The 14,623-nt window shown below is 43.8% G+C and overlaps 2 protein-coding genes and 1 pseudogene across 2 annotated transcripts in view; 1 reads left to right on the top strand and 2 right to left on the bottom strand.

The window, feature by feature from the left end:
- Daglb (diacylglycerol lipase beta) overlaps window positions 1–1,197 on the bottom strand; it is a 40,161-nt gene extending 38,964 nt beyond the window's left edge. Inside the window, exon 1 of the mRNA XM_021161880.1 lies at window positions 921–1,197. Coding sequence (XP_021017539.1) covers window positions 921–1,015 — 95 coding nt within the window. The 5' untranslated portion in view covers window positions 1,016–1,197. The remainder of the gene's footprint in view (window positions 1–920) is intronic.
- A 3,236-nt stretch (window positions 1,198–4,433) lies between these two features.
- LOC110294822 (transformer-2 protein homolog alpha-like) lies at window positions 4,434–5,518 on the top strand. The gene is given in 2 exon segments (XM_021163308.2): window positions 4,434–4,962; window positions 4,964–5,518. Coding segments are annotated over 2 exon segments (852 nt in total). The 5' UTR covers window positions 4,434–4,572; the 3' UTR covers window positions 5,426–5,518.
- A 3,968-nt stretch (window positions 5,519–9,486) lies between these two features.
- LOC110295521 lies at window positions 9,487–10,027 on the bottom strand (annotated as a pseudogene).
- Window positions 10,028–14,623: the final 4,596 nt, after the last annotated feature.

Raw genomic sequence — 14,623 nt, 5'->3', positions numbered from 1 at the left:
GTAAGATTGGTCTAGATAACTTTTCTGTCCCCGTCCCACCCCTCCCCCCCCGCATCTTTTTTTTTTTTTTTTTTGAGGGAGGGTCTTGTACAACGACTCACTGTGTATCCAAGGATGACTGTGAACCGCCGATGCTCTTGTGCCACCCCCTAGTCCCGGGATTTACAAGTGAGTGCCGCCACTACCAGTTCTGTGTGGTGCTGGGGATCCCGTGTACACAAGGGCCTCCTTCATGCTAGGTAAGCACTCCACCAAAAGGAACTGGTACACCCTCAGCCCCTAGATAACTTTTTCTGTCCAAACACCAGGGCTCCGTGTCAGGAGTTACAGGCAAAAAAAACGATCTGAGAAAAACCCGGCCTGTCTAGAAAGGGCTTTCCTGCTCCTATTCCTTTGCCTCTTGAGAATGCTTTTTTCTAAGAACGTTATTCCTCGTCGGCAGGCGTGCCAGGAGCTGACTTCACCCACCGGTGCCGTTTCCCACTGAGCCTAGCTGCATTTTGCAAAACCGGCCTATTATCCTGGTTTCTATGAATTGCTCCGAAATTGCTATTTCCCAGATTACTGTTTTGCATTGACAGGGACTTTGATACCCTCCCAGCAAGAAAAAAGACAGGTGTGATCCAAAGTTCCGGAGCCGCGGGCTTCAGGAAGGAGAGACCTGGGGGCTATGGTTTTTAGATGCTCACATTTCCCTCACGCTCCAGCGGCTAGGGCTCGGCTCTGCACCCTAGGGCTCGGCTCCTACCCTGCAGAGCTGAAGGTCCGGGACCCTGTCAAATGCACAGAGCGATTGCTTCTATATCTTAGGTGCAGACAGATTGTGCTCGGGGGGCGCGGTTGCCCCTTAAGCACCAAGAAGGCACGACTTTTGTCGCCTTAACCAGCGCGCCTCCCGCCCGCACGGCGGCCTCACTTACCACAGCACACGCAGGAACAGCTCAAAAGACCCAGGGAACACCAGGTCGTCGCTGGCTAGGGACCAGCGCCGGCCGAACAGCACCATCCCCGGCATGGCGCACCTCCCACCGCGCCGCCTAAGCCGCGCGCACCCTTCTGACTCCGCGCGTGTCCGGAGGGGGTCCCCAGCGGCGCCAAGACGCAAGCCTACGTAAAGACCCGCGCATGCGCCTCCGGCCGAGTCCCGAGCGCGCCCACAAGAGACGCGCACTCTGCTTTCTTTGCCTCCTTCCCAGGTCCCCTGACCCGGAAGTCAGCTGCTGGCTGTTGAGTGCCGGTCGGTGGTGTATGAAGTCCATTCCGGTGTGGTCATTTCTGTTTAATAGACTGAGGATTTAAAAGATCTGGAGAGAATGCTCTCCCTAGAGAGCCGCGCCTATGAATAGTGAAGCTAGGACGTAGGTCTGGGTCTCTGAATCTTTCTAGCTTGGGATGACTTTTACTGTACGCCTTTTAGCACCTCCATTCCTCTTCTCTCTCTCCACACACACCGTGCTTTATCCATCTTCATCCCTTCCCCTGGCTGGTCTCACTAATACTAGTTCCCATTCTTCCCCACGGTCCCCCTGGTGACCGAGGGGAACCTTCAGACCTGGTCTAAATTATGTCTAAGACTTGCAAGTCTGCGCTTCAGCGTAAAGTGCATTTCAATCCTTCCCAGAGACTTTTCTAGCGGAGTCTTACATCAGAAGCCTCTAATTCGTGTCTGTGTTCCCTCATCATCTACCTGCTGTACTTCCACATACATTTTAGCTCCCCAGATTTTTAGTGTCGGTGGTGTGCATGTGTGGTGGGGCGCACGTATGTAGGTGCCTGTGTAAATGTGCTCATGCATGTGGGGGTCTGAGGATGTTATCAAGAACTGTACCCAGCTCTTCCACCTTGCTGAGGCAGGTTCTCTCAATCAAACACAAAGCTCGGTGAGCCGGCTGGTCCTGCGACCCAGCTTGCTGCGGAGATCTTCTGATTTCCCCTTACCAGGCTGTAATAACAGGTGTGCTACCACACCCATCCTGCACTTTCCTGAGTTTCTGGGAGTTTGAACTTCAGTCCTCAAACTAGTATAGCAAGTGCTTTAACTCCTGAGCCGTCTCCTTAGCCCTTTTCCTAACTCTGGTTTCTTTATGGTGCTTAATCCCTCCCTGGCCCAAGTCTGACTGTTGCCAGACAAGCTGATAAACAGAAATGGTGTCAGGCAAGGGGAATTAGTTTTAAGATCTGGACTTATAATTAGCTGAGAAGATGCGGGATTTGTGAAAATGCCCATCCCGAGGCTGGGCATGTAACTAAGTTGACAGAGTACTTTGCCTGGCATGCACAAAGCCTTGGTTTCCCATCCTAGCTACTGTGTAAACCAGAAGTGGTGGGACAGGTGTTGGGAGGTGAGACAAAAGGTTTAGAAATTCTGGGTTGTTGAGATTTGGTATTGTAATGCTAAATTCTACACCCAAAGGTCTAGGCCTACAAACAACTTCTTCTGTTTACAAATTTTTGTTGTGCAAACCTTGTTCCTTGATTTAAAACTACTGATTAAATAAAATTGACTACAGTCAATTGCTGGAGGAATTAGAGGTAACCTGGGTTTGGAGTGACCTGGATTTGGGGGAGGGAGGAAGAGGAAGAACAGGAAAAGGAGGAGGAAGCTGCCAGAGGGGGAAGTGGGGGGAAGAAGCTGCAAACAGGAGAGAGGAGCCATGAGCACACGGCCAGAAGAAACAGCAAGAATCTGGGGTACACTGCTGGGAAGGTAGCCAGGCCAGCAGTTAAAAAAGTAGATTAGGGGTTACCTCCCAGTAATTGTCAAAGCCAAATAAAATAACCATAGTCTGAGTCTCGTTTATTTGTAAGGTAGTTGGGGATAAGCTCAAATTGCTTGTACTACATTTTGACAAACCTGGCACTGGGCATAGAACCAAACTATCTGAGACTCCCTCCCAGCACAAGGCCCAACTGCATGCTGGGACACAGCCCTAAACGCAGTGGCTGGATTTCCAATGAACATATCTTATTGGCACAGTGATCTGATCTGGGTATCACAGGCTTGGGAAACCAGGCCACCAAGCCCAACTCTCTCTCCCCCAGCCGCCCACACCTCATGTCTGGAACCTACAATTGGTACAAACGCTGCCTTGCTGGCTGCAGCTAGGGCTCAAGCCCTGGGCTAACCACACCAGGGCCTCAGTGCTGAGCTCGCACCATTCTTTTTCCAATAGGAATGTGGCCCCAACAGACAAGCATAGGAGACAGAACAACACCAGCTTGGGAGCACAAGAGCCATACCCCTTAAAAAAAAAAAAATCAGAAACCACTACAGAGTCCTGAGGTGAGCACCAAGGGGAGACAAAGGCACAGAAAACTTGAGATCAGGTATTAGGGTTGGAAGTTGGCAGTTTGGGGGAAAAAAAAAGACAGATAAAGATGATAAACACAATAAAGACTTTCTGGACTTTAAGACTATTTTGAGCAGTTCAAAAGGGATGGATCTAGAGAAAATTGACACCTTGCCAGTTATAATTATTGCATTGTTAAGCTTCGCTCCTGTCCTAATAAGCATTTGGGTTTGCTGTGTCTTTTCAATAAACAGGGCCTTAGAAAAAAATTTACAAGCCTTTAAAAAAAAATTAAAACTTTTATAAAACAGAATGAAAACAATGTCAAGGCATTAGAGGGGAGAATACTGAAAATTACAAATCAGAAGATGGAGACTGTTGTCTGAGACACTGGAAAAGGATAAAATATGGAAGCAGAGTTTAGAAAGCAGCTTAGAGACATTTATGAACAATATTAAGGAGGATACTAATGTAAGAAGGATAGGAAAAACAAACAGGAAAATTTAGAGAAATGTATAAGTAAAATTGAGGAGGAGATTAGAGTAATAAAGATACAAGAAAAGGAAAATAATAAAGGTTAGACGTTTTAGAAGAAAATTTACAAAAGATTATAAAGTAAAATTGAAGTATGTGCTAAGATAGGGACAGAGGAGCAGAGGCCAGGCCAGTAGATACTGCGTCACCTCGTAACAAGACTATGAGATAGCAGTCTATCGCTTTTTAAGAGAAGAAAAGCCAAAATGATTTTCCTAGCCTTGATAAGGGAATTGGAAGGAGATGAATAAAATCCGCAGGGTTATCAAGAATTTGAATGACAACCTATAGAGGCACAGGATGTAAAAAGACTTAGGGGAAGCAATAATGAGCCGTGGCTTACATTCACCATATGTCCAACAGATACTCAGTAGCTGGGCCACAGAATCCTATGGTTCTCAATGGTTGGAACCTTCCACAGACTTTTTACAAAGCCTAACCACAGTAGTGCTAACTAGAGCAATCTCAGATCCAAATGCTAGAGAAATCTTATTTGAATCTTTAGCATTTTAAAATGCTAATGATGAATGCCAAAGGGCTTATTAGATCATCAATAGCAAGATCGGCACCTCTTTCTGAGTGGATGAAAACTACTGCAGGCGACGTGCGAGCTGGTGGGAGTGGAACGCACTGGCCGTTGTAGCCGTCGCCTTCTTCCTCCCCACAGTCCGAACAGCGCGGTGACTAGGCCGTCGGCCCTCGAGCCGAGACATATCTCTTATTTAGTTCTCGGGAGCGCCTGGCCGACATGAGTGATGTAGAGGAGAACAACTTCGAGGGCAGAGAGTCTCGCTCTCAGTCAAAATCTCCAACGGGAACTCCTGCTCGTGTAAAATCAGAGAGCAGGTCAGGATCTCGTAGTCCATCAAGGGTTTCCAAACATTCCGAATCCCATTCTCGATCAAGATCAAAATCCAGGTCAAGGTCAAGGAGGCATTCGCATAGACGCTACACTCGATCCAGGTCACACTCTCATAGGAGAGGATCTCGGAGTAGGTCCTATACACCCGAGTATAGGCGGTGGAGGAGCCGGAGTCACTCTCCAATGTCTAATCGCAGAAGGCATACTGGCAGCAGGGCAAACCCAGATCCTAACACTTGCTTGGAAGTATTTGGCCTCAGTTTGTACACAACAGAGAGAGAGAGATCTTCGTGAAGTGTTTTCTCGATATGGACCTCTGAGTGGTGTTAATGTAGTTTATGATCAGCGAACTGGAAGGTCACGTGGATTTGCTTTTGTGTATTTTGAGAGAATAGATGACTCTAAGGAGGCTATGGAGAGAGCAAATGGGATGGAGCTGGACGGTAGAAGAATCCGTGTGGATTATTCTATCACCAAGAGAGCGCACACACCCACACCAGGCATTTACATGGGCAGACCAACTCATAGCGGTGGTGGAGGTGGCGGAGGAGGAGGTGGTGGCGGCGGAGGTGGTGGAGGTGGCAGACGACGAGATTCTTACTACGATAGAGGATATGATCGAGGCTATGACAGATACGAAGATTATGATTACCGGTACAGAAGAAGGTCGCCCTCTCCTTACTACAGTCGCTACAGGTCACGATCAAGATCCCGTTCCTATAGTCCAAGACGCTATTGATACTGGAGTGATTGTGCCCAAGGACTTTGCTTTTTCTCTTCTTTTTGATTTTGGATTCCCAAGCTTCCATGCTTCCTAGTCCTTTAAAAAACAAAACAAAACAACCTGGTTTATTTAATCTCTGCGTGACCAGTTGTGTTGCTGTTTCCACCCTTTGTTATACTCTAAAGGTGTAATTGTCTTTTCAGTAGTGAACATCCTGAGTGAAAGGGAGCCCCGGGTTATGCTTTGTGGTTCTTTTGCCTTTACAGAGGATTAACTTCTTATTTGAGGACAGAAACCATCTTTTGAAAACTTTTTCTGATGGATATTGTGGTAGACATTAGAAATCTGTGGTATGATAAACTGCTTTTTAATCTTCTTTAGGGAAGGTAAATAACACTTTAAGTAGGTCAGTCATGCCAGCTTTGTCTGGAGTGGCATGGAGCAGTTGAATAGTTGAGTGTAGAATGTTTGAAGCTCTAGAAGAAAATGTGGGACATTTCTTTTGAAGAATATAACTTTGAACCTAAGAATTAAGTCACCTTTTAGAAATTAAAAGCTTGTAATTCCTATAAAAAAAAAAAAACTACTGCAGGCACAGAAGCAAATGCTCACAATCCAATTGTGGTTGGGCAAACAATGAGAGGAAACAAAGAAACACAAGATGCCCATTGCTGTGGATGTCAAAGATCCCGTCATTCCCAAAGTGATGGTAACCAAACAATTCCTAAGGATAAATCCTTCTACGGTAGTTATTCTGGGAGAAAGTTCCATGTGAAGTGTAGACGTGGAAGGACCGGGCATGCTGCTTATGAATGTAGGTCATTCAAGGATATACAAGACAATTTCTCAATGTCAGAAAACTAAGGGACTTTGCTCAAGGCCCGACAAAAAAAAAAATAACATGAGCCATTGATTTCTTGTTCTCTAAGGAAAGATATTTCTGAGAAACAATGAAAAGATTGATAGTTCGAACGGAGCTGCTCAATACTCAATGAAACCACTTAACAAAAATTGAGTATTTCCTAAAGATAAAAGATTCTAAGGATACCAAGACGACAACAACAACAAGAACAAAAACAAAAAACAAAAAACAAAATCATAAAAAACCCCACCATACCTTGGCAGACTACTATAAATGATAAGAGACAAAAGGTAAACTTACAGTTAGATGGAATTGAGATTGAAAGAATAGTGGGGCAGATGTAGCTTTAATATCACAAGATTCCTGGAAACCAGTTTGGCTGCTTCAAAGGGTATCTACTCCATTCCTAGAGACTGGAACATTGTCTCATGTACAACGAACTCTTAAATGGATTAAATGTATAGGACCAGAAGGTCAGGTTAAGGCCATGTGCCACAGATGTAGCCATGAATTTATGGGGACAAGACCTATTGCAACAATGGGAAACACAGATTAGCATTCCTCCAAGTTTAGAGACAAGTCGTAAGGGAAGAGGTGTTTCTAATAAATTAAAGAATGTTATCAGGGACAGTTGCAGACTGTCCAGGCTATCCATAGACAGAATACAGCAGAGGCTATTTCTTCAACCTTGACTGAAGAAGCCACTGATGACAAAACACCAACAGCCTTACCACTAAAGTGGTTGACAGACCAACCTATTTGGATTGAGCAATAGTTTATGACAAAGGAAAAATTATAGGCACTAGAACAGTTAGTCCAGGAGCAGTTGAAAGCTCAGCACATAGAGGAGTCCACCAGCCCTTGGAACTCTCCTATATTTGTCATTAAAAAGAAATCTGGCAAATGGAGGATGTTAACAGATCTGAGAACAATTGATAAAACTATTCAGTCAATGGCTTCCTTGCAGCCTGGAAACCTATTTCCTTCCTTGTTACCTAAGAATGGCCTATCATAGTGACTGATCTAAAGGATCGGGTTTTTTTTCCCACAACCCCTTTACAGGAGCAAGATAGAGAACTGCCTTCACGGTTCCCACATTTAACCAACCAAAAGCTACCAACGGAAAGTCCTGCCACCTTACAACATCAGCCATTGGAAATAATTTGTAAGCAATTTCCTCAAGCCATAATTTACCATTATATGGATGATATTTTGCTGGCTGATTCTAATAGAGACGCCTCAGAACAAATTGCTCCTGAAAAACAAAGAGGAAATTCTGTTAATTACCTAGAATATAAGATAAATCTGCAGGAAATTTGACTGCAAAAGGTAGAAATCAGGAGAAACCAGTTAAATACTCTTAATGATTTTCAAAAATTATGGGAAGATATTAACTGGCTTCAGTTTACAATTGATTTGACCGTTGAAGAGTCGAGTAATTTATTTCAAACTCTGCAAAGTGATAAAGAATTAAATAGTCCAAGAAGATTATCAGCTGAAGCTGAAAAGGAATTGGCTCTAATAAAAAAGAGATTACAAAATGACCATATAGATCGAATTGACCTAAAGATGGCCTGTGTTTTAGTTATCTTTCCTTCTATTCATTCTCCCAAGGAATTCTTATGCAGAGGGAAGATTATACCTTAGAGTCAAGTTTTAAAAACGAATTGTTTTATTTATTTACATCCCAAGTGTTGCTCCTTTTCCGGTGCCCCCTCCCAGAGTTCTTCACCCTCCCTCCCCTTTGCCTCTGAAAGAGTGCTTCCCTACCCTCCAGGCACCTTCTTCCCTGGTGTATTACGTCTCTATAGGATTAGGCGCGTCCTCTCCCACTGGTCTAGACCAGGCAGTGCTCTACTACATGTGTGCCTTCGGCTCGGACCAGCTCTCAGGAGGATCCAGATTAGTTGATATTGTTGGTCTTACTGCGGGGTTGTCCTTCCCTTCAGCTCCCTCAGTCCTTCCCCTAACTCTTCCATAGGGGTCCCTGACCTCAGTCTAATGGTTGGCTATGGGCATCTCCATCTGTCTCAGTCAGCTGCTGGTAGAGCCTCTCAGAGCACAGCCAAGATATGTAGGTTCCTGTTTGCAAGCATAACATAGCATCAGCAATAGTGTCAAATTTGCTGCCTGCCCATGGGATGGATCCCAAGTTGGCCAGTCACTAGTCAGCCATTTTTTTCAGTCTCTGCTCCATTTTTGTCCCTGCATTTCTTTTAGACAGGAACAATTCTAGGTCAAAAAATTTGAAGGTGGGTTGGTGTTCCCACCCCTCCACTGGGGACCTTATCTAACTATTGGAGGTGGTCTCTTCAGGTTCTCCCCTGTTGGGCATGTTGGCTAAGGTCACCTCCAGTGAGTCCTGGGAGCCTCTCACATCCCAGGTCTCTGGGACTTCCTAGAGGTTTCCTTCACCCCCACTCCCCACCCCGGACAGCAGCATCATTCTACTCATTCTCCTGGTCCTCTAGGCTTCTCTCCTGTCTTTCCCCCAAACCTGATCCTGCCCCCTTTCCCTTCCTTGGTAGCAATCTGCAGTAAAACCATCTGGCCCTGAGCAGAGAAATAATTTCTTCTGTAAAAACTGGCCAAATTTTACCAAAACTTTACCAAACAGTGAAATCAACTTATATAAAGACATTGTGGGTTTGTAGCCTTTGAATGATGTGACAGGGCACTTCCACACATAAGTGCCCTGTGCTTGCTCTGGTCCCAGAGCAGTGACTAAACAAGCATGGACTGTCAGTGATGGTCTGCAGCAGGGCTGGTGGCAGCCAACTGCATGATGGACAGATCTACTTTAACAAAGTATAATCATGGGAGCACGTCACAATATCAGATGAATTATGGAAGAGAAAAAATAGGAACAAACCAAAAGATGAAGATGAAAGAGCTACCACAAACAAAGTAAGTGTCCCCCCGACAATGCACCTACAGAGGTAAACGTGGGGAGAGGGCAGATGATGCCAATATGAAAGGAAGCTGAGTACAGTATTTATTTCTCATTTTATACAACTCTGACTCTTTACAAAAATGGTTATAGTCGTGCCTGGAGAAATGTAACCCACAGCATTGGAAGGCAAACACTCTTCGTAGTTATTTAAAAGGGCCTTTAAAAAATTATAATACAAAGGTCTGTGCTCTATAAGCAACCCTCCACTGTGCATTATAACAAAAAGGCTTACTTTTAATACAAAGACTAAGTGTTTGGTAGTTAGGAGCCACTGGACTTGACAAATATCATCTTATAATTGTTCTTCGCATCTTCTTTTGCTCTTCGGGTCTTCTGTGTCGTCACGATGCTCAGCAGCATGAAGCTCTTCTGCAGACTCCTCCTTCTCAGACTCAGACTGACTGAGTCGTCTGGACTCTCAGCATCAGGGGAGTCGTCCTCATGGTCATCTCCAGCCACATCACCTTCTCCATCATGATCTACCTCCCTGAAGCCGAGTCCGCAGTGCCGCCGGTACCGTCCTGACAGTTTGCTGTCCATGCTCTGCTGGTACTGAGATTCAGCACTTCAGTCATTTTTCTTGTCTTCTTCTTCTGTTAGGAAGTGAAATGTTGATTTGTGATCCCCTATAGCAAGACAACCCAGTGTGTTCTTTCTTTCCTGCACCCATAAGTCTCAAGAACTTTTGTTTTCTTTCTTCATTGCCTAAATCTTCTGCCTCCCAATTGCTAGATCCAAGATTGTCATCAGGGGAGGCTGAATGTTTCACCCCGTGCGGGTGAGACTCCCGGGCAGCACTCATCGTAGCTGAGACCCCGTCGGGGATATGCCAAACACACTGGCAGTGCTCCTCAAACGTGACACCAGCAGTCCTCACCCAGCAGCAAGACCAAGCAGTGCCACTCCAGAATGCAGAGCCCCCTCCAGGCCTTCTTCCAGTTTACCTGATTTTGATTTAACTTTGGTAAGTGGTATCTGTCTAAAAGAATATCATCCATTTCATCTAGATTTTCCAGTTTTGTCGAATATAGGCTTTTATAATAAAATTGGATAACTTGAGCTGGAGAGATGGCTCAGTGGTTAAGAGCACTGACTGCTCTTCCAAAGGTCCTGAGTTCAATTCCCAGAACCACATGTTGGCTCACAACCCTCTATAGTGGGGCCTGATGCCCTCTTCTGGTCTGTCTGAAAATAGCTATAGTGTACTCATACACAAAATAAATAAATCTAAAAAAAAAAAAAAAAGTAAAAAAAAATCTGATAACTTTTTAAATTTCTTCAGTTCCTGTTATTATATATCCTTTTTCATTTCTGATTTTGTTAATTTGGATACTGTCTCTGTGTCTTTTAGATAGTTTGGGTAAGGGTTTATAGATCTTGTTGATTTTCTCAAAGAACCAGCTCTTGTTTCTGTTGATTCTTTGTTTCTAACTGGTTGATTGTTCTCTTTGTTTCTAAGTGGTTGATTTCAGCTCTGAGTTTGACTATTTCCTGTGTCTACTCCTCTTGAGTGTGTTTGCTTCTTTTTGTTCTAGAGGTTTCAGATGTGCTGTTAAGTTACTAGTATAGAATCCAATTCCTATATTAAGGCACTTAGTTCTATGAATTTTCCTCTTAACACTGCTTTCATTGTGTCTGAAAATTTTAGTATGCTGTGCCTTCATTTTCATTGAATTCTAGAAAGTCTTTATAATTTCTTTATTTCAGGTGGCCATGTAGTCGTTGTCGGCCAGCTTGGCCTTCTGGATCAGCTCGGTCTTCTCCATGGCGAGCGAGGGCGAGTGCGGAGCTAATTTTCTTTTTTTGTTAGTTTGTTTTGTTTTGTTTTGTTTTTTTGAGACAGGGTTTCTCTGTGTAGCCCTCAGCTGTCCTGGAACTCACTCTGTAGACCAGGCTGGCCTCCAACCAAACTCAGAAATCTGCCTGCCTCTGCCTCCCAAGTGCTGGGATTAAAGGCGTGCGCCACCATGCCTGGCTCTAATTTTCTTGGGATCCCAAAAAAGGAATACTTTGTCCAAAATTAAAAGGAAGAAATTATAAGAGGACATACATCTCAGTCTCCTTAGTTGGGGTGGGTGGTTTTGGTCATTTATGAATTATAGATATGTTGTCATTTTAGGGATGATTATAAATAATTATGGTTTTGTATATGGAGGAAACAAAATATGGAACTTAGACCCGAGGACTTCTGTCTTTCCTTCTTTCCTAGGTAAGGGAAACGGGGTTGAAAAGAAAAGGGGGGAAATAGAAATACTATAAGAAATTAGACAAATAGAGGTAGATTGCTAAATCTACTCTTAAAACAAAAGCATTTTAGAGCCATACATTGGCACAGAATTTTATATATTGATAGAAAAATAAGGTTATATTTGTTACATTGGTATTGAACTTTATATGTTGTTACAGATTTGAAGTCTTCATTGTTATAAATCTTTGTATATTGAGACAAAATTTAAGATTAATTTTGTTACAACATAATATATGTTTATTTCAACTCTTGGGCATTGTGCCTATGCAACTTACTTAAAAGTACAAGGTTTAATTTCAGTCTTTTAATAGCCTCTATTGCAAACTGTTTAGAATAATTAGTAACACAGGTTAACATTCAGTCAACCAAACTCCATACTCATGGTCTTGTTAGATACTACGGAAGCCCACAGAATATGGCATTTAGAGATGTTTTCTATTAATTTGAGTTTTTTGTTTTGTTTTGTTTTGTTTTTGACATCGAGACATGCCCGCTCCTGGCAGCAGTCCCATTCAAATTGGAAGAAGATGATGAGCATCGGAAGGCCTCCATATAGAGTTGCTTCAATTGTGGCAAGCTAGCAATTGGGAAAACAAAATGTTCTAACTTTATCTGTCGACAGAATGCCATCCAGAAAGGACAAATGGATGCAAGTAAGTCCACTGCCAAAAACACTGCCAAAACAGGGTGAGTCCTTCATAATTCCTACTTCACAAAGGGTCTTCTGGGCCAGAAGTCTGAAGATGGATGCTCCAATATTGTAGAGAATATTGGGGACTGTCCAGGTGGTCAGCTGTCTCTGTCATTTCTATATTTTTGGAAACTGTGTCCTTGTGCTTCCTATATTCAGCTAATGTTTATTTCCTTCTCAGGCCTCTGATGGGATTGAAGACTAAATAGTCATGATCTTACTATTCGCTTAAGTTGTTTAGGATTTGAAAAGATGTTCTAGGTCTAAGAAGGTAATTTTAGGAACATAATACAAGTTAGGATAGAAATTGATTTAGATACAGAACTCTCAACTCACCAGGATAGGATAGATAATAGGATACTTTCTCTTGAGTCCAAATGCAAACAGACTAGACTTTTTAGTGTAACGTTTACTTAATAATTTTCATAATAATTTCATAGTTGTTCCTAGGGTATATTGATTATTATTATAAGAGTAAAAGCCCTTTTGTTGAGGTTTGGTCTGTTGCTATGTATTGTAATGCTACATTCTATAGGTCCTCGAGGGACTTCTCGTGTTTACAAGCTTTGGTTGTGCAAACCTTGTTCCTTGATTTAAAACTACTGATTAAATAAAATTGGCTACAGCCAATTACTGGAGGGATTACAGGTAGGTGAGCTTGAGTGACCTAGTTGGGGAAGAGAGAAGAGAAGAGGAGGAAGAACCGGAGAGGGAGGAAGAAGCTGCAAACAGGGGAGAGGAGCCATGAGCACACGGCCAGGAGAAATAGCAAGAATCTGGGGTACACTGCTGGGGAGGTAGCCAGGCCAGCTGTTAGAAGAGTAGATCAGGGGTCACCCCCAGTAATTGTCAAAGTCAAGCAAAATAACCGTAGTCTGAGTCTCGTTTATTTGTAAGCTAGTTGGAAATAAACTTAAGTTGATTGTACTGCACAGGGTCATTCTCCAGTTACATAGTAAATTTGAGGCTAGCCTGGGCTCCTTGAGACCCTGTCTCAGAAATCTGAAAACAAAGTCCATTTGGGAGTACTTTATGTAGGCGGTGATGGGAGTTCCCAGGGTATGGAGAATATAATAGCACATCTCAGAAAGCCTGGCCTTGGCCAGTAGCGCATTCCCAGGCAGCATCCAATACCATTTGTGTCCCCATTCTGTTGGTCCCTTGAGAATACTTTTTCCTGAGAACAATATTCCTCACTGCTAGGCCATGCCAGGAACTGACCTCACACACTGATCCCACCTCCCAGGCCCCCCTCCCCCGAACCTACATCTTGCAACCCAGACCTAGCTCATCGGCTTCTCTTGAAATTCAGTTTCAAGATGTTTTCCAGCTCATCAGATCTCAAGGACAAACATTATCTCCTCACGTTGTTCTCTAAACCAGTTCCTGACGTGTTACACAACAGAGAAGCCAGAGAGGATAGCTGTCCCTAAGCCCTCTTGCTGATAGAGAGAAAAGAACACACACTTTGCCTTCCTTCTTTAGTTCAAGGATGAGTACTTCCAACAGAAGGGCTTTGGTGTGGAGCTGCCAAGCCCTAATAGGTAATAGCTTGAATTATGACAAATACAATTCTGCTTCCAACAAGAATAATAGTATACATGAAAAGGTTTGCAGGGGAAGCAAGTTGGAGCAAGCAGCTTTGACCCTACATCCTTAAAGAATACAGCCATTCGGCCCAAGGTAATGACATCCACACAAGTAGCATTAACAGAGACAATATCTTGATGCAACTGAGGTAAGAGAGAAAGGGATAAGAAATTCCATGTGCCCAGTTATATAGCTATGTTGTAAATTCAGTGCTACCATACTATTCAAGTGGGTGTGATACTGTGTTAAGCAGATGGCAGGATATCGTGGATCACTGCTAACTTGAGCAAGATTCCACAGGTGGTTAACATCGTCCTGTAAAAGTTCCACTCGACGGTGTAAATTTAACACACCTAATTGTAAGAGCTGGTTCATCTGTAAGTGCTTATCTAAAGTGGAAGCCATCAGGGTTAACATATTATTGAATGCAGCTCAGAGTTTTGCAAGGCTATCACCGCAGTGGCTGTAGCTGCTGCAGCTGAGAGCTCTCCCTACCACTACAGCAGCAAAGATGGCAGATATGCTGAAATCTCTTGTGTAATGATCCAGAGATGAGGCATGATCGGACATGACAAGTTCCCAGTCCAGCCATCAGTGGCATTTACCGGAACCCCAGATGAGTGGCGGTTCTCAGAGAAGTATGGCAGTATCCCTGTTTACTGCATCCCAGCAGAGGGAGGGGATGCACTTCATCTCTGAACAGTTTAACTTGGCCCTGAGAGTGTCACTTTAGAACCAAGTCAGAGAGAAAAAAAGGAAAAAAAAAAGGAGGTCGCGCCGGGCGTGGTGGCGCACGCCTTTAATCCCAGCACTCGGGAGGCAGAGGCAGGCGGATTTCTGAGTTCGAGGCCAGCCTGGTCTACAAAGTG

Source organism: Mus caroli, chromosome 5 (assembly GCF_900094665.2).
Source record: "Mus caroli chromosome 5, CAROLI_EIJ_v1.1, whole genome shotgun sequence".
Lineage (NCBI taxonomy): Eukaryota > Metazoa > Chordata > Mammalia > Rodentia > Muridae > Mus > Mus caroli.
The sequence above is the reverse complement of the archived record's forward strand: the minus strand, read 5'-3'. Positions and strand labels throughout refer to the sequence as shown.